The sequence below is a fragment of the Chlorella variabilis genome (genome assembly GCF_000147415.1).
Source record: "Chlorella variabilis unplaced genomic scaffold CHLNCscaffold_11, whole genome shotgun sequence".
NCBI classification, from domain to species: Eukaryota; Viridiplantae; Chlorophyta; class Trebouxiophyceae; order Chlorellales; family Chlorellaceae; genus Chlorella; species Chlorella variabilis.
The window spans coordinates 491,772-508,085 of record NW_005435077.1 but is presented as its reverse complement, the minus strand read 5'-3'; the positions used below and the strand labels follow the sequence as shown (position 1 = coordinate 508,085).

At 70.4% G+C, this 16,314-nt stretch overlaps 5 protein-coding genes across 5 annotated transcripts in view; 3 read left to right on the top strand and 2 right to left on the bottom strand.

The window, feature by feature from the left end:
• The window catches only part of CHLNCDRAFT_134313 (hypothetical protein), a gene marked incomplete at both ends in the record, with an annotated part of 9,038 nt that extends 7,249 nt beyond the window's left edge, over window positions 1–1,789 (top strand). The window contains 4 exons of the mRNA XM_005847365.1: window positions 48–103; window positions 334–495; window positions 792–1,359; window positions 1,639–1,789. Of these exons, the coding sequence (XP_005847427.1) occupies window positions 48–103; window positions 334–495; window positions 792–1,359; window positions 1,639–1,789 (937 nt within the window). The remainder of the gene's footprint in view (window positions 1–47; window positions 104–333; window positions 496–791; window positions 1,360–1,638) is intronic.
• A 2,884-nt stretch (window positions 1,790–4,673) lies between these two features.
• On the top strand, window positions 4,674–9,287 carry CHLNCDRAFT_52521 (hypothetical protein; the record flags this gene model as incomplete). The annotated part of the gene is made up of 8 exons (XM_005847364.1): window positions 4,674–5,055; window positions 5,243–6,328; window positions 6,434–6,659; window positions 6,819–7,044; window positions 7,778–7,968; window positions 8,241–8,398; window positions 8,668–8,750; window positions 8,985–9,287. The coding sequence occupies 8 exons, from the start codon at window positions 4,674–4,676 to the stop codon at window positions 9,285–9,287; spliced, it is 2,655 nt and encodes an 884-aa protein (XP_005847426.1).
• A 1,373-nt stretch (window positions 9,288–10,660) lies between these two features.
• CHLNCDRAFT_52520 (hypothetical protein) lies at window positions 10,661–11,441 on the bottom strand (the record flags this gene model as incomplete). Its single annotated transcript, XM_005847214.1, has 2 exons — window positions 10,661–10,936; window positions 11,154–11,441. The coding sequence occupies 2 exons, from the start codon at window positions 11,439–11,441 to the stop codon at window positions 10,661–10,663; spliced, it is 564 nt and encodes a 187-aa protein (XP_005847276.1).
• A 179-nt stretch (window positions 11,442–11,620) lies between these two features.
• CHLNCDRAFT_134309 (hypothetical protein) lies at window positions 11,621–13,657 on the bottom strand (the record flags this gene model as incomplete). The annotated part of the gene is made up of 7 exons (XM_005847213.1): window positions 11,621–12,263; window positions 12,465–12,552; window positions 12,667–12,715; window positions 12,843–12,890; window positions 13,022–13,099; window positions 13,250–13,412; window positions 13,563–13,657. The coding sequence occupies 7 exons, from the start codon at window positions 13,655–13,657 to the stop codon at window positions 11,621–11,623; spliced, it is 1,164 nt and encodes a 387-aa protein (XP_005847275.1).
• Window positions 13,658–13,777: 120 nt separating this feature from the next.
• CHLNCDRAFT_134308 (hypothetical protein) overlaps window positions 13,778–16,314 on the top strand; it is a gene marked incomplete at both ends in the record, with an annotated part of 4,026 nt that continues 1,489 nt past the window's right edge. Inside the window, 4 exons of the mRNA XM_005847363.1 lie at window positions 13,778–13,895; window positions 14,050–15,201; window positions 15,407–15,864; window positions 16,120–16,233. Coding sequence (XP_005847425.1) covers window positions 13,778–13,895; window positions 14,050–15,201; window positions 15,407–15,864; window positions 16,120–16,233 — 1,842 coding nt within the window. The remainder of the gene's footprint in view (window positions 13,896–14,049; window positions 15,202–15,406; window positions 15,865–16,119; window positions 16,234–16,314) is intronic.

Genomic DNA, 16,314 nt, shown 5'->3' with positions numbered 1-16,314 from the left:
CGCTGTCTGCTGGGGCGGCGGCCGCCGCCGCCGCGGGCCGCGAGCAGCAGCAGCGGCGCCAGCGGGGCCAGCGGGGCCCGCCCGCAGACCTGGGGGTACTCCTGTGGGGCTTCTTCGACCGATTCGGTGCGCCCCTGCGCTGTGGCAGTATGCGCCCCCGCGCTGTGGCAGTACCACCGTGGCATCACCGTCGTACCGCAGCTCCCCGTCTCCCTTCTATCTCCCCTGGTGCCAATCGCCCCCGCCCCTGCCCTTCCTTGCCCCCTCTCCCTCTCTCATTCCACCACCCCTCCCTGTCCCCCACACTCCCCTCCCCTCACCCACCCCCCGCAGGCCACCGCTTCTCATACACCAAGCAAGCGGTGAGCATCCGCATGGGCGGCGTGTGCCTCAAGGTCAAGGCCTGGCGCAATGCGCGGCGGCCCTGGGCGCTGGCCGTGGAGGACCCTCAGGAGATGGGGAAAGACATCGGGAGCGGCTCCTCAGCCATCCGAGGTAGGTGGGGGCCTGCCGGGGAGGCAGGCGTGCCGGGGCGGGGAGGCGTGCCGGGGGCGGGGAGGCGTGCCGGGGCTTGCCACTGCGCCAGCCCGGCTGCTCCATGGCCCTGCCATAGGCCGCACGCTAGCACCGCGGCGTGGCCTTGCCTGTGCCGCCCCAGCTGCAGCTTACAGTGTGGGATTGGAGTGTTTGTGGACGGTGCGGCCGGCCGGCCGGCTGCTGCGTGCCCGTGCTGGGGTGGCGGGAAGAACGCTCACCGCTCGGCTGCCCGCCTGGCGCTCGGCGCGCTGCAGAGATCAAGGAGAGCTTCGCGGCGGCTGCCGAGCAGCTGGCGGAGGTGTGCGAGGACCTGGATGCCAACGAGCGGGCGGTGGCCGCGGTACCATCACCGTCGCCGGGCAGTACCACCGATGCCGCCGCCGCGGCACCTGGCGAGCAGCAGCAGCAGCAGCAGCAGCAGGCGGTGGCGGCGCCGTCTCGCGTACCGGGGCGGGGCCTGCTGCTGTCTGGGGTGCTCGACGTGGAGGCGGCGGTGGGACGGGGCGCCGAGGCGGTGAAGGCGCGAGCGGCGGTGGAGGCGCGCGCCGCGGCCAAGAGCCAGCAGGTGCTGCACGAGCGCATCCGCAGCGGCGTGGCGGTGGGCAGGGGCACGGGCCCCGCCGCCAAGCCCCCCACCGCCAAGCAGGCCGCCAGGGCGGCCAAGGCGGCGGCCAAGTCGGAGCGGCGGCAGCGCCTGCAGGAGCAGAACGAGGCGTGGCAGGCGGGGCAGCGCAGCAAGGCCGGGCCCAAGCGCAAGCTGGGCAGCCGCCGCACGCAGGCGGTGGAGGCGCAGTGGGGCTCCCAGCGGGGGCAGTACAAGGAGTGAGTGCCGGCGCCGCGCCTGCTGCTGCTGCCGGGGCGCCGCCGCCGCGGCCGCCCCTGCTGCTGCCAGGGCCGCTGCTGCCCCTGCCGCCACCGCCATCACGCTGCTGCCGCGGTGCTGCGCTGCGCCGTGCGGCGCTGCCTGGCGGCCTGGCGCCAGCCCCGCTGCAGGATGGCGGCGGCAGGATGGCGCGGCCGGTGCCGAGCAGGCACCGGGCTGGCTGGCGGCTCCGGCCCCTCACCGTGACCCCGCCTCCGCCCCCGGCCTCTCCTCTGCAGGCGTGACGACGACGAGGGCTGGAGCCTGCGCAAGCAGAAGAAGGGCAAGAAAGGCGCGGCCCCAGCCGGCGGCGGCGCCAAGAAGCAGAAGCAGAAGCGGCAGAGCCAGGGCGACGGCGGCGGCGCCGCCAAGAAGGCTCGCAAGAGCTGAGCGGCACACCCGCGCGCTGCTATGTGACAGGTGGCAGCATTGGACGACTGCCAGCCTGAGCTTTCCACCACACCCAGTTTTCAACCTGTACATTAGTTGTGAATAGAGCGGGCCCACTGTATCCCCTTGTAGCTGTGGCAGCCCAGCTTCTGAATGCGAGGGCGGCATTCGGAGCGGCGGGCGGCCGGTGGCGGCGATGCGGCGGCCGCAGTGGCATCCCGCACGGCGGCCTTTGTCGCCGCGTACCGCCTCTGGGTGGGGCCGCTGCTCGCTTGCTACGCTGTCAGATACACATACAGGGTGCGTGTACATTATGGCTATCATTGCGCAAAGCATCGAAGGCTGTGCGATCCCGGGGGCAAGGCGAAGCAGACAGCAGGCCCGGGCCGGCCAGCCGTCGACGTCTGGGCCCGTGAGCCGCCTACCCTGCCTCCTCCTCTCCCTCCCTCCCACCACGTCAGCCACCTCCTCACCCCTGGAAGAGAGGGTGCTCCATGCCCTGCTCCCCCACCTCGTGCAGCCGCTCATTCTGCCGCTGCACGAGGCGCGCCAGCAGCACATCCCCGCTCAGCTGCTGCGTGACCCTGCGGGGGGCAGAGGGGCAGCGGTGGCGGCGCAGTGGGTGACGGGCGCGCGCGGGAGCACAGCCTTGGCGGCGGCAGCAGCAGGCATGGGGAGCAGAGTGCAGGCAGCTAGAGGCCCGCTAGCCGCATGCATGCCAGGCGGCTGCGCGGTGCGGGGCACCGCCACCGCCGCCCACCTGTCGTGCTCCCGCAGCGCATTGGCCACCAGGCCGTCGCCGCCGTCCACGTACGCCGCCGCCGCCACCAGGCTGCCAAAGCCGGAGTCCACAATCTGCTCCAGCTCCTCCCACCCCCGCACCACACCTGTGCAGGGCAGCCAGGCCAGGCAGGCAGGCAGGCAGGAGACGGCGTGGGCGGCGGTCCATGCCGGGGCCTCCGCACGCCGCAGACACGAGCCGCGCCTGCCTGGCGGCGCACCATGGTGCGGGCCTGCCACCCCGGCCGCCTGCAGCGCTCGGCGCCCCGCGGCGCCACCGGCGCCCGCACACGCACAGCCTCGGCCCCCGCTCACCCTCCTGCATCCCTCGCTGCGCCGCGTGCTGCAGCGTGAGCAGGGAGCCGTAGAAGTTGCCCTCACCCAGCGCTGTCGCCACCTTGTCGATGTTCTCCTGCAGCGCTGCCAGCTCAGCAGCCTGCCAGGCAGGCATAGCAGGGCAAGCGCCGTCACGCCTAACGCGCTCGCAGGGCCCGGCCCAACCGCCAACCTGGCAGAGCAGGCTGGGCAACAGCGGGAGCAGCAAAAGCAGCAGCAGCAGCACCAGCCGCAGGAGCAACAGCAGGAGCAGCAGCAGCAGCAGCAGGTGTCTGCCGCCCTCCCCAAGCGGCGCGAACCTCCTCCTGGCCGTCGTCCGCGGCGCCGCCCCCGGGCTGCCGCTGCCCCGCCAGCTGCTGCGCCTGGCGCAGCATGAGGCCCAGGTTGTGCTGCAGCACGGGGGTGGCGTCATAGATCAGCCGGATGCCTTCCTCCAGCTGGCCGCAGGCTGCGGGCATAGGGCGAAGGGGGCCAGGATGAGGGGCACAGCATGTTACGGCGGCAGGTGGGTGGGGGGCGACTCGCACCCCGGCGCCGGCTGCCTGCGACTGATGCCTGGCGGCTTGTGGCTGCGCCAGCCAAGCGACGCGCAAGGGGTGGAGGCAAAGCGTGCGGCATGGACGGATGCGATCATCGCGCTGCGGCCTGCTTGGCGGTGCGTGGCGTGCGGCGCACGCACCTGCCGTGGAGATACCCAGCCTCACCGCCACCAGCTGGATCTCGGCAGAGGCGGCGCCAAACTGGGCTGCCACCGCCTCGTGCACGCGCCGCGCCTGCTGCAGCGCCTCGTCGTGCCGTGCGCCGGTGTGCAGCAGGTCCCACAGAAGCTGGCGCAGCGCCACGAGCTGCAGGCTGGCGGGGCCGTGCCGCCGCTCCAGCCGCTCCAGCGCCGCGCCGAGCATGGCGGCCGCCTGCTCGGCGCCGCCGCTGGCCTCCAGGCTCTGCGCCCGCACCGCCAGGAGTTGCACCTCCGACCACAGCTGCGAGTCGGATGCCTGCGCCTCGAGAGGGGGCTGGAGGAGCTGTTGCGGCGGCGGCGGCGGAGCGTCTGCTTCCGCCGCCGCCAGCGGCCGGCGCGGGCGGCGTGTTGCTGCGCGCTGCCACCCCGCGGGCTGCCCACGCTGCCCTCCGCTGCTGATCAAGCTGCACGGCGGTCGCTGAGGGAGCCTGAGGGAGCACAATGCCGAAGAACATGCTATGAAGTGCGTTGGCATGGCGGCCACTCTGCACTGCAGGTTGGTGCGGGAGGTGCAACTCAGGTATGAAAGCAATGGAAAACGGCGCATGGGCGGCATGGAAGGCCCTGCTGCCCGTGCTGCCGCCCATGAAGCGGCGCCCGCGGTGGCGGTGGCGCTACCGTGTGGCCATCATCCAGCCTTGTGCAGCACGCGCTGTGCCCTCCATCACATGGCACCAACAGATGAATGCTCACCACCTGCTGCTGTCCCTTCTTTTGGCACTCTCGGCGCCCTGGGCAGTTGCCCCGCCCCGCGCACACGTGCCCCTCTGGCGCGCGCCGCCAAGGTGGCCGAGTGGGATGTCTCTCCAGACCTCCACCAGAGTTGTCTGCCCTATTATTGCAGGCATTCCCTGTTACGCTGAGTTGTAAGGACTCAGTGGGCCTGGTGGCCGGGACTGTCGAAGTAGCGGGTCGCAACGGCCTGCAATAGCTCGAGCTAGAACTGCTCGAACGTGCAGCGGGCAGCGGGCAGGCCGCGGCCTTTTAGACGTCTGTTTCACTACTGCAACAGCTGCGGGCAGCCGAGCCATGGAGAAGCTCGGGCTGGAGAAGCTCAGACTGGGGAGCAGCAAGCTTGCTCCCAAGCACCAGAGGAACCCCACCCTTGGTGCGCGCGCTGCTGCCGTGTCGGTGCTCAATCCTCCGCCGCCGCCTGGGCTGCTGCTCAAAAGCTTCCACTCCCGATCCTGCGCAGATTATAGCCCGCTGGCCAAGTCGGTGCCAGCCTTCTCTCCCGAGGCCCTTGCCGACAGCCAAGTGCTGCAAGAGGGCCGAACCGCTGCCAGCCCGGCCCGCGGCGACCGCATCCCTGCCAAGCATGCTGAGGCGCCGCCTCCGCGCCGCGACCAGGGCAGCCTGGAGCGGCGGGACTCGTTGGCGCCTGCTGGCAGCGCGTGGAACCCCTGGCAAGGTGAGGGCTGTCGCCAGCATGCCACGGCAGCCAGCAACGTGTGCCCTGGCCGCCTCGCGCCCTGCCTGTCTGTTGCCTGCTTGCACCCGCCACCCCATGTTTGCACGCCACACGTGCCTTCTGAGCTTCCCCGCGTTTTCGTTTCCGTCCCCGCCTCCCTGCACCCACCTGGCATGCGACTGCGCAGGCCATGCAGAGGCGCTGCCGCTGCCTGCCCGCCGGGTTGCAGCGCACAAGCCCAACCCTAGCTGGTTTGCCCCCGTTGTGGGCTTCGGAGGGCCGCCCAGCGTGGTGTGGGAGCAGCAGCAGCAGCAGCCGGGGCATCCTCCACCCCCTGCTCAGCAGCAGCAGCAGCAGCAGCAGCATTGTGACAATCAGGTGCCGCCGACGGAGCCGCAGATGAGCGAGCCTGTGAGGGACTCGCGACAGCTGCACCCGGGGCAGCACCGCCAGCACAGCAGCGGGGAGGCCGCACCGCCTCTGCTGCCCTCCTCTGCTGCGCCTGCTGCGCCGGCGGAGCTAGCATGTGCTGGACCCCTGGCATCCCAACTTGGCAGGCTGCAGCAGGAGTCGACGCAAGTCGCCATCCCGCAGCAGGAGCACCCCACCTCCCAGCCGTCGCCACCCCCGCAGCCGCAACAGCACCAGCGCTCGCCGCCCTGGTATCAGCAGGGGTGGCAGCAGGCTTCGCAGCGGCCTCCAGCTCAGCAGCTGCCGAGCAGCCGGCCAGCCCAAGGCATGCCAGGCCCTGCAGGGCTGTATCCCGGCGGCAACCCATTTGCCTGCGAGGCCGTCCAGCTGGACAGCATGGCAGCAGCAGCAACGATGGGTGCTCCGCCAGCTGCACCGCATCAGCAGGCCAGGCCGCCACGGCAACCAGCCCCAGCTCGCAGCAGCGCGGGCGGGGCAGCCGGCAGCGCGGGCCGCAAGCTGCCGCCGCCGCCCCGCTTCCTGCTGGCTCGGGCAAGCCAGCCGACGCCGACGCAGGAATGCCCGGCAGCGCAGCCGCAGCCACATGGCAGCCCGGCTGCAAAGCAGCATGGGCATGTGCAGCGCGAACATGCGGCAGCGCCGGCCCCTGCTGCCGTGGCTCCGGCGGCTCCACCACCCCAGGTTCAGCTGGAGGCGGACATTGATGTGCCACCAGCTTCCCATGCGCAGCAGCCCTCCGTGGCACAGCAGCAGCGGCAGCAGCAGCATAAGCAGCGGGCAGCCGCCGCCGTCGCTGCCGCCGCCTCAGCAGCAGCAGCAAGCTGCCAGCACGATGCGCCGAGTCAGTCGGCAGCTGCCTTGCCTCCGCCACCGCTGGCACCCTGTGCAGCGGCGCCGCCTGTCGGAGCGATGCCTCCGCCCCCTCCGCCGCCACATCCTGCGGCAGGTTTAAAGTCGGCCCCAACACCGCCGCCACCTCCCCCGCCGTTGCCTCCCACGGTCGCATCAGCATCAGCAACAGCAATGTGCATGAGCGGCACGCCGTCATCGTCGGCACCAGCTGCCGCCTCAACCCCAGCTGCAGGCGGCAGCTTGTTGAGTGCCATCAAGCCTGCAGAGCTTCTGGCGGCAGCAGGCAAGCTGCGCCGAGTCGGCGCCAGCGGCGGCAGCAGGTCCGCTGCGGCTCCTGCCCCGGGGGAACTGGCAGACGACGCTCAGGAGTAGCTAGCTGATGAGTGCGATCAAGCATGGCGGCAACGGCGATGCAGCAGCGGCAGGCTCTTCTGTTTGCGATGCTCTCCTTCGTCAATCGCCTGGATGCGCTGGGATAGTCATGAAGTGATTGTCTGCCTTTTTGTGGGCTTGCAATACTGGCAGAGCAACTTGCACAATACTGGCAGAGCAACTTACATGTGCCAGGGTGGCAGCGGCGCCGCCGGCGGGTGGTGCCTGACCAGCTCCTGCCCAGCCTGGCGGGTGTGCAAGAGGCTTAGTGTTGGCGAGACCGTCTCCGCCTCGTTTCTGGTGCTTCGGGAAGGGGCCCTTGCCTTTGGAACGGTGGGCCCAGGTAGCCCATGCGGCCGTCCCGCCGCGCTTTTGGTCAGGCTACATTCTTGAAACTTCCCAAACATTACCTGGACCCGAATGCACCGAGAAACCCGGTGGGTGGGCCTTCCCGCATGCGTGTGAAGAGTGTGTGAAGACGACAGCAGTATCTCAGCAGGGTTGGCATTTGCCGAACAGCTCGGCCGCACGCCTTCCTGGTACCTTATGCCCAGCAAGTTTGCATTCAGCGGCCACCAGGCACTGCAAGCGGGGTTGAGCGTCAGGAGCTCGGCCCCGTCCTCCTTGACTGTGCAGTCTGCAGAGCCCTGTGCATTTGCGCCTTCGCCTGCGGCTGCCTGAGCCCAGTGCACATCACTGCCATGATTTGTGGAGGTCAAGTGCTTGCACTCTGTGCTACCAGCGTGCAGGACCTGTTGGCGGAAACCCCCTCCACACTGGTGAGCGAGCTCATTGGTGTTATTGTGATGTATCGGGCGGCGGGAAACGGGCGGGGTGCGCAGCAGGGTCGGGTGACTCTTGGGCTCGCTTGCAAGGCGGATCGCCGCCGACCGGCCCCTACCGAACCGCCCTTGAGCCCGCCCTGGCGGCAGCAGCGCGTAGGAGGGCCGCGCGACCAGAATTGGTACCTGGCGCCGGTGCAGGCGGCGCCCGCGGCACCGGCTTACTCCACCACGACGCCTCGCCTTACGCCGCCGGCCGCCGCCGCCGGCCGCCTACCCCGCAGGACTGTGCGGCCCGCCTCAAGCGCAAGCGCCTGCACGCCAGCAACGACTCGCGCAGCGAGGCCAGCAGCGCAGGCCGCCCCGCGGGCGGCCCCGCTGCGCCCCATGGCGCCGGCCCGCCGCCGGCGCCGCTGGAGCCGTCGCCGGCGGGCGTGCCCTGGGCCGCTTCCTTCCTGTTTGACTACGTGCACCAGTGCCTGGACAACCTGACCTCCATGCACGCCGCCTGCCTGGCCATCCAGCGGGACACACGGGCCGCAGGCATGGCCTGCGCCATCTTCAGGCACGTGGCGCGCGCCCGCAGCCGCAGCCCCGGCCGAGCCGCCCACCGCGGCTGCCTTGCCGACTCGGAGCTGCGGGCCCGCCCTGCCTCCATCATCCGCCGTCCTTGCCTGCCAGAGCACGCCGCTCCTCCTCCCTCTCCCTGCGCTCACCCCTCCCCGCGTCGCCCTTGCCATGTCGCAGGCGCGCCTTCCTGCGCCGCGACCGAAGCGGGCAGGCGGCGCTGGTGCGGGAGCGGCTGCTGGCGGGGGCGCTGCTGGCTGCCAGCCTGTGGATAGCCATCAAGTTTGAGGCCACCCGCACCACCACCCCAGACGCCAACCTCATGAGCCGCATCTCGGGTGGGTGGAGGTCCAGGGCTGCAAGGGCCGCGGTGCACTGCCGCCCCGCTGGCCCCAACTACAGGCGGGCTTAGGCCCCAGCCCACCCCCTGCAAACCGCCGCGGTGACGACCACCTCCCCTTGCACTGCACCGCCTGCACAGCGCAATGCGTGCCGCCAGCCAATCATCAGCCGTGCGTGCTATCCTTCAGCTACTGGGCCCCTCCGCCACCGCCATGCACGCGCTTGCTCTCGCGCACACTCGCTCCCCCCGCTGCCGCCGCCGCAGGCATCCCCGCCGGCCTGCTGCGCCAGCAGGAGCGCCAGATCCTGGCTGACCTGGGCTGGGACCTGATGACCCTCGCCCGCGAGGTGAGCCGGGCCATGGATGGATGCAACACCGCTGCCGCGCGCGAGCGCTCACGGCACCCGCGCTGCCCCGCAAGGCCCGGGCCTCTGCCCCTCTGCCCGCTGCACAGCGTTGTCGCGCCCAACCCCCGCAGCCGCGCCCCGGGGGCCGCCGCTGTGCCAGCCCGCCAACCTGGGCTGCCGCCTCACCTGCTGCTCGCGTGCCTGCCGCTCCCTGCGCCCACGCCCGTGCTGCAGGCTGGCGCGGTGGCGCTGCCCGACCCCACAGATGCGGGCTGCCTGGACCAGCAGCAGCAGCTGGCAGCGCTGGCTGCGCCCCTGATCACCAACTGCAAGCCAGAGGCGCCGCCGGCGCGGGCTGCCATGCTGGCCGGCCCCCAGGCCCGGCCCCAGCCCCTGGCGCAGCCCTTGGTGTGCAACAACCTGCTGGCTCAGCCAGAGGAGCACGACGACTGCTTCCCTGCCATGCCTGGGGGAAGCCACATGCAGGGCTGCTTGGGCAGGGTCCCCACCTCCGGCCTGGCTGCCCTGGGCTGGTGAGCACCCCCCGCCCCAGGGGAGCCACCTGCCGTGGCTTGGCCCCGCCGTCGCCACTTCTCTCTTCCGCTGCCTCTGCTGCCCACCATCGATTCTCAAGCTCCCTGATGCCGCCCCGAGGCAAGCTCCCGCACCCCACGCCCATTCTGTTTGCGCTGGGCACAACACAGCTCCCCCATGCCCTCGCCCATCATCACCCGCCGCTGCCCATCATCACCCGTCGCTTCCATCATCATCCGGCCATAGCTCCGATCAACTGAAGGCGTCTCGTAACCTGATCTTTTTTTGTTTTTTCCTTGAACTCACCGGACCCCGCCTCCTGTGATAAATTCCCTACCCCCAACCCAACCCTGTATGTATTCCCCCCTTTTATCCGCTGGCTGCTAGCGCCCTGCTGCCTGCCCTTTTGCCCCGCGGCAGCAGCCTGCCAGTCCACATTTTCATTTCGTGTCCCAAGAAAGTTTCTGTATTGTGCCCCCTGCCATTGTGCTCTGACACCTGCCATTGTGCCCTGACACCTGCCATTCGTGCCTTACGCTCCAACCAGTTAGATCGCATCCCAGTTTCCTTTCCCATCAAACATTTTCCTGCACCACAAACAGACGACAACAGAACAGATGCCTCTTGCCAGCAATTGCTAGCTGCCTTCCTCTCCCCTCTCCTCTCCCCCGAAACCACCGCATCCCATCCTGCCTGCGCACACACTCGGTGTATGCAGGCAGCCGCCAAGCCGCCACCACTTGTTCGGTGCGCCGGCGCCATCGCATCCAAGCGTCGTCGCTCACGCCAGGCGTGCTGGCTCGCTTTCCGGGCCCCCAGCACGCATGCACCTCTGCAATTTTCTTCGGATCCTTCTCGCATGGGCGCCTCTGCCTCCTGCCCCCAACTATTCGGAAACACAACAAACGACACCCTTCCAACAAGGGACTACCTTGTACAACTATGTGCCGCCCAACTATATGCCCCCCCCACTAATACCATATGCCCCCGAACACTAACACTTGCACGTGGTCGACGTTCTTTCCCACTGGCTACCGCCACAACGTCACTTCTGTTGTGGCTGCTGCTTCCGATCCACAACATCTGCCCTCCCCCGCTCCCCCCCGTGTGGCTGCTGCTGTGCCACTCCTACCCTCCCATGGTACCTCACCAACGAAAGAAGAAAGCATTATTTCCATGACCTGGCGCCTGATGTTGGTTTTGTTTGATGCGTCCGCTTGCACCATGCCACGCCACCTTCGCACTTTGTGGGTCTCGAGATCTTTTCTTCCTTTTTTCTTGCCTTTGGCCTCCTTGGGTGTTGCTTTGTAATAGCAAACAGTAGCCACAGCGGCACAGTGCACATACATGAAGGATGCCCCTGCCGCTGGCATGCTTTATGATGCGCCAGGATTCGGCTGTGGCTGCGCCTGCGCCTGCGCCTCCTCAGGAGCCACAGGCTGTTGCTCTCCCTGCTGCGCCTCCTGCTGCTCTCCCTCCTGGACCGGCTGCCCTGCAAGCGGCTGCGCCCCCCCCTGCCAGCCGTCGCCGCGGTACAGCAGCACCGTGCCGCCGGCCTTGTGCACCACCATGCCGCCCGTGGCCGCCTCCAGCTGCTGCACAAGCACCTTCATGTTGGCTGCGTGCTTGCCGTGGCAGTACACCCGCGCCACCTGCATCATGACGGGTGGGCGGGCGGGTGGGTGAGTGCGGCCAGATGGGTGGGTGCAGGTGTGGAAGGCTGAGCCTGGCGTCATGGGCACAGCGCGCTGCCGCCGGGAAGCAGGCCATGCGCCCACATGGGCACGGCAGCCACCAGAGCGAGCGAGTGGCCACCAGCGTGGCAGCAGGGCCGGCACTCGCCTCAGAGGTGTTCCACCGATGCCGCACTTGGTTGGCCAGCCCCTCTGCAGGTCCTCGCCGCCCCAGCTTGATCACGTCCTTCAGTGCCAGACCATCACGACGCAGCTGCTTGAGGCGGCCAGGCGGCAGGCTGGCGGCGTTGGCCCTGCTGGGGCCGGCGCCATCGCCGCTGCTGCTTCTGGGAGCTTCCGAATCACTTGCCGTTGCGCAACCCAGCCCAGGCTTGCGGCAAGGGAGTCGCGAAGGCCGGGCCGGGTGCCGTGACCAGGTGCCATGCCGCGGGCCAGCCCAGAGGGAGCACGCGCTGAAAGCCATGTTGACAAGTATGTGAGTGTCAGAGGAAGGAAGCGAGGTAGTCCTGTTCCTGCTTTGCATGAAATGGCGGCGGCTAAACAGGTGGCAGCACGCCGCCGAAACATCTCATCTCCATTTGGCAGTCGAGCATTGCAGGAGCACGCAAGCGGCTTCATTCTACTCATGTGCACCCCGCGGCATCAGGCCTGCTGGCCCCGCAGCTTGCCGGCGAGCGCCGCATTCCTGGCCGCCGCCTCGCCCATCAGCCCGACATCGGTGCCGGTGGCCAGCAGGGTGAACCCCTGGGCCAGCATCTCCCTGGCCTTGGCCTCCGACAGCGCAAAGTTGCCGGGCGTCACGCCCTTGTCCCTGCACACGCCGGACACACGCTGCAAGCAGTCCTGCAACAGGGGGGACGGCGGGTGGTGAGGCACTCCCAAGGCACTCCCCTGCAGGTGTGCTGCCCGCCCGCCCAGCGCGCCATCGCTTGCCTGGAAGTCTGGGGAATCGAAGCAGGCGGGGAAGCCCAGGCGCTGGGCCAGGCCCAGGGCGTGGGAGAGATCTACCGGGCCCATGAAGCAGCAGGTCACACCCGGCACCGACAGCACCGCCTGCAGGGCTTGCACGCACCACGGCACCTCAGGGCTGCGGCGCACAGGCAAGGGCTGCACGCGTGCATGCCGCGCCGCGCCACGCGCCGCCGGCAGCCGCCGCCGCCAGCTGCGCGCGGGAGGCCTTGCCTCCAGGTCTTCGTAGCACTGCCGCGTCTCGACTTGGATGATGAGCACCACCTCGTCGTTGGCGGCAGCCAGGTACTCAGGCACGCCCCGCCCCAGCTGCGGCCTGGCCACAAGCAGGCCGGCATGGGCGGGCCCGGCATGGGCAGCAGGGTCGCGCTGCTGTGTTTGGGAAGGCGGCTGCCGGCTGGCGCCGCGTGTTGCCACAGCAGCGCCTGTCCTGGCTGCGGCAGACGCTGGCGGTCGCGAGAGCACCCTGGGCAGGCGCAGGCCGCCACCCACGCCCCCACGCACCATCGCCGCCCACCTGATGGGCCACGATATGCTGCGGTTGCCGGTGGGGAAGGCAGGGGAGGGGTAGAAGCAGGCCGACACCACGCGCTCCACATCCGCGGCTGCACCGGCAGGCCCGCAGGCTGTTAGAGCAGCCCGGTGAAGCCTGCGGCGGTCCGGTGCCGCGGCGGCAGCCGGCGAGCGACGCAGCAGGCAGCCAAGGGTAGCCTGCCCACCCGTGCAAACCGTGGGGACCATCACTCCCGCCGCCCCGAGGTCCAGCGCCTGCACAGCCCAGCACAGCAGGCAGCCCCCATCCAGTGTGCATCATGGGCCAGGCCTCTCCTGCCGGGCATCCAGCACGGGGGCCACAGGTGGGGCCCCATCTGCCTCCCCTCAATGAGCCGCCCACCTGCTGGATGCCGCCCCGGTCGTGTGGCCCCTCCACCCTCACCAGCGCCTGCGCGCACACACAGCGGCAGCGGCGAAGGGTATCATCCCTGAAGGTGTGCGCCGCCAATGCCGCCGGGGAGGTAGGCGCAGATGCCGAGCTGCTGCGCCCGCTGCGCTGCGCCCCCCCAACCCGCCTACCGGCTTGCCGCCCGCATTTACCGCCGTGATCATGGCCGCCAGGTTTTGGTAGTCGGTGGGCGCATGCTGGATGTCGACCTGCTCGTGTTTCGATGCATGGCAGACAGGTGCGGGGGGGAGTGCCAGGCGAGGAGCGCTGGCTGGGCAGGAGGAGGAGGCATGGGACAGGCGTGCCAGTCCCCAGGCGGCCGAGCAGCCAGCCCTCGCCAAGCCTTGCCCCCAGCTCACCAGCAAGTAGTCGTAGTCGAGCTGTGCAAGCTGCTCCGCCGCCAGTGGCGAGGCGGAGTTCAGGAAGAGCCCGAGCAGCGGTTGGCCGCCTCGCACCGCCGCCTTGAACGCCGCGCGGCTGGCAGGCGCCAGGGGCCCTGCTGCTGCCGACGTGATGGTGGCGCTGAGGGGAGGTGTCCTGGGACCGGCCCTGCCTGCGGGCGCCCAGAGCCTGCGCAGTGGCGAGGTGGTGATGGGCGGCAGCGCTGCCAGCGGCGCCCTCCCAAGCATCCTATGCAGTACCATTGCGTTGTGCGATCCAATTGTGTGCCACAACAGCTTGGGGGCGACTTCCGGCTCTTCCAATTGGCTCTGGTCCAGCTCAGCTTTCGTGTCGTCCCTTCTATAGCCGTTTGCAACTGCATACATTCTCGTGCATACAATATCAAGCCGGGATATCGGAGTGGCTGCACCGTGCCAAAGTCCAGCATCTGATGCCGGCGTGGGCCTCCTGCCGATTAATTGGATGCTGCCATAGCCCTCTGACCGATGTATCTCACGTCCTCAGACCGGCAGCACCTGAGGAGCGCCTGCCTTCGCGGCGAGGCCGCTGCCGCGCTCAAGCTTCTCAAAGCCCGGGCGCACAGCTGGGGGGGATGCATCGGTAGTGAGGAGCAGGCGCCTTCGACCCAGCAGGCAAGCTGCCCTTCACTCCAGCGCCGGCGCCGTTCCTGCGCCCGCTGCCGGCGGGCGCCAACCCGCCAACCAGCTGGCGTGACCCCCCTTGCAGGCCGCGGCCGGCCTGCTGGAGCCCTTTGCAGAGGACGGCGGCAACACCGTGCTGCACTGGCTGTGCAGCGGGGAGGCGCTGGGCCTTGGCGGCTGCCTGCTGCTGGCGCTGGCCCCACACCGCAGCGGCCCCTGGCCCTCGCGGCACCAGAAGCGGCGCGCGCAGCTGCTGGCCTGCCTGCTGCTGCACCAGCCGCGCCTGGCGCTGCTGGCGGGCTGCCGCAACGCGGCGGGGCAGACGCCGCTGCACGCGGCCGTGCACAGCGACAGCCTGCAGGTGCTTGCCCTGCTGCTGGCGGCGTTGCGGCAGGTGTTGGGCCTGGGCAGCGAGCAGCAGCAGGCAGAGGAGGCGGGCGCGGCACCACAAGCACCCGCCGCAGCGCTGCAGCTGCTGCTGAGCGTGCAGGACGGCGCGGGCCTGACCCCGCTCGAGCTGGCCTTGCAGCGGCGCCAGTGGGCGGCGGCGCGGCTGCTGGCGGCGGCCGCCGGCGGCGGCCTGCCGCTGTCGCTGCCACAGATGGAAGCCTGCAGCCTGGTGCAGCGCAGCCTGGGCGGCGGCGGCGGCGGCGGCTTCAGCCACGGCGGCGGCGGCGGCGGCAGCGCTGCGGGCCTGCCCAGCGGCATCCACGTGTCCGCCAGCGGCTCCACAGTGACCGAGGCCCTGGGGGGCCTGCTGAGCAAGCTGTGGGATGCCTTTGGCTCCACCTCGGCTGCAGCAGCGGAGAACCGGGGCGAGGCCGCGCAGCTGGAGCGGCACCAGCAGCAGCAGCGGCAGCAGCAGCAGCAGCAGCAGCAGGAAGGGGCAGCCGGCGACGGCGCCGCGAGCGGCAGCGAGGGGCGGGAGTCGGGCGGGCGCCGCTCGTCGCCGCCGCTGCAGCTTCCGCTGCAGCTGCGGCTGCGCCCGCTGTCGCAAGACGAGGTACTGGAGCTGGCGAGCGAGGCCGAGCAGCGGGCGCCGCCAGCCGCCGCATCGCCCGCCGCGGCAGCAGCTGAGGGTGTGGGCGGCGCCGCGGTACGCGGCCCTGCGGCCGCGCCCGGCGCTGAGGGCATCGACTGCACCCTGCTGCGCTGCATCGTGTGCTTCGAGGACTTTCCTCCCGGCTGGCTCAGCGTACGGCTGCCCTGCGGGCACGCCACCTGCGATGCCTGCTGGAAGGGAGTTCTGCTGGCCAGCATAGACGAAGGTGCGGCCGTGTGGGTGTGTGGGCGCAGCGGCGGTGGTGATTGTGGTGGTGGTGGTGGGCCGTCTGCGGCACGCAGTGTTGCCGCTGCCTGCCTGCCTGCCTGCCCGCCTGCCTGCCTGCCAGGCTCTGGAGTGCTGCCGCCGCCCGCTGCCGGATGCCTGCTGCCCACCCGCTGGCTGCCCCTGCACACACGCCCCCGCCGCAGGCGACCCGCGACGCGCCGAGTGCCCCGAGCCCAGCTGCTCCACGCGCCTCCCCTCTGCCGCCGCCGCCCGGCTGCTGCCGCCGGACAGCCTGGCCAGGTTCAGGCTGCTGCTGGCTCAGCGCTACCTGGCCACCCACACGCACACCATGCGCTGCTGCCCCAGCCCCGAGTGCGGCCAGGCGCTGCACCTGCCGACACGCCGCCTGCCGCCGTCCGCTTCCGCAGCAGACACCGGCGGCGCCCAGATGGCGGCGCCGGCCCCGGCCTGCAAGACCCCGGCAGCGGCAGAGGGCTCCGCTGCGGCGGGGGCGGCGGCGGCCGAGGAGGAGGCTGCTGCGGCGGCAGCGGTGGTGGGGGCGGCCGGCGAGGCGGGGCTGGATGCCGAGTGCGGCGCCTGCGGCCGCCGCTTCTGCTGGCGGTGCGGGGAGGTGGCTCACGAGCCGGCCTCGTGCGCCCAGGTGGGTGGGCGGCTGCCTGCCCAGCGCTGCGGCGGCGCGACGCGGCGCCAACCTGCGTGGCAATTTCGTGCAGGGGCTGCGCAGGCTGCTGCAGGCCCGTGTGCCCCTGAGCGGGGCGGCCAGCGGGGCCGTGCTCCCACAACCCACAACCTCACGTCAAGTACCCCCACCTCCTCCTCCATCTGCCCAACCAGCCAGCCAACCAACCAGCCAACCAGCCAACCAGCCGGCCTGCGCCCTGCGCCTGCCCCGCAGATGCGGCGGTGGGAGGGGGAGCTGGCAGCGCTGCGGCGGGCCGCCCCCAGCGCCGACCGCGACTGGCTGTCGAGCAACACCAAGCGCTGCCCCAAGTGCAAGGCGCACATCCAGGTGTGGGGGCAGGGGGGAGGGGGGAGGTGGGGGTGCTTGACGTGGGGTTGTGGGTTGGGGGAGCACGGGCGGGCTGGCGGC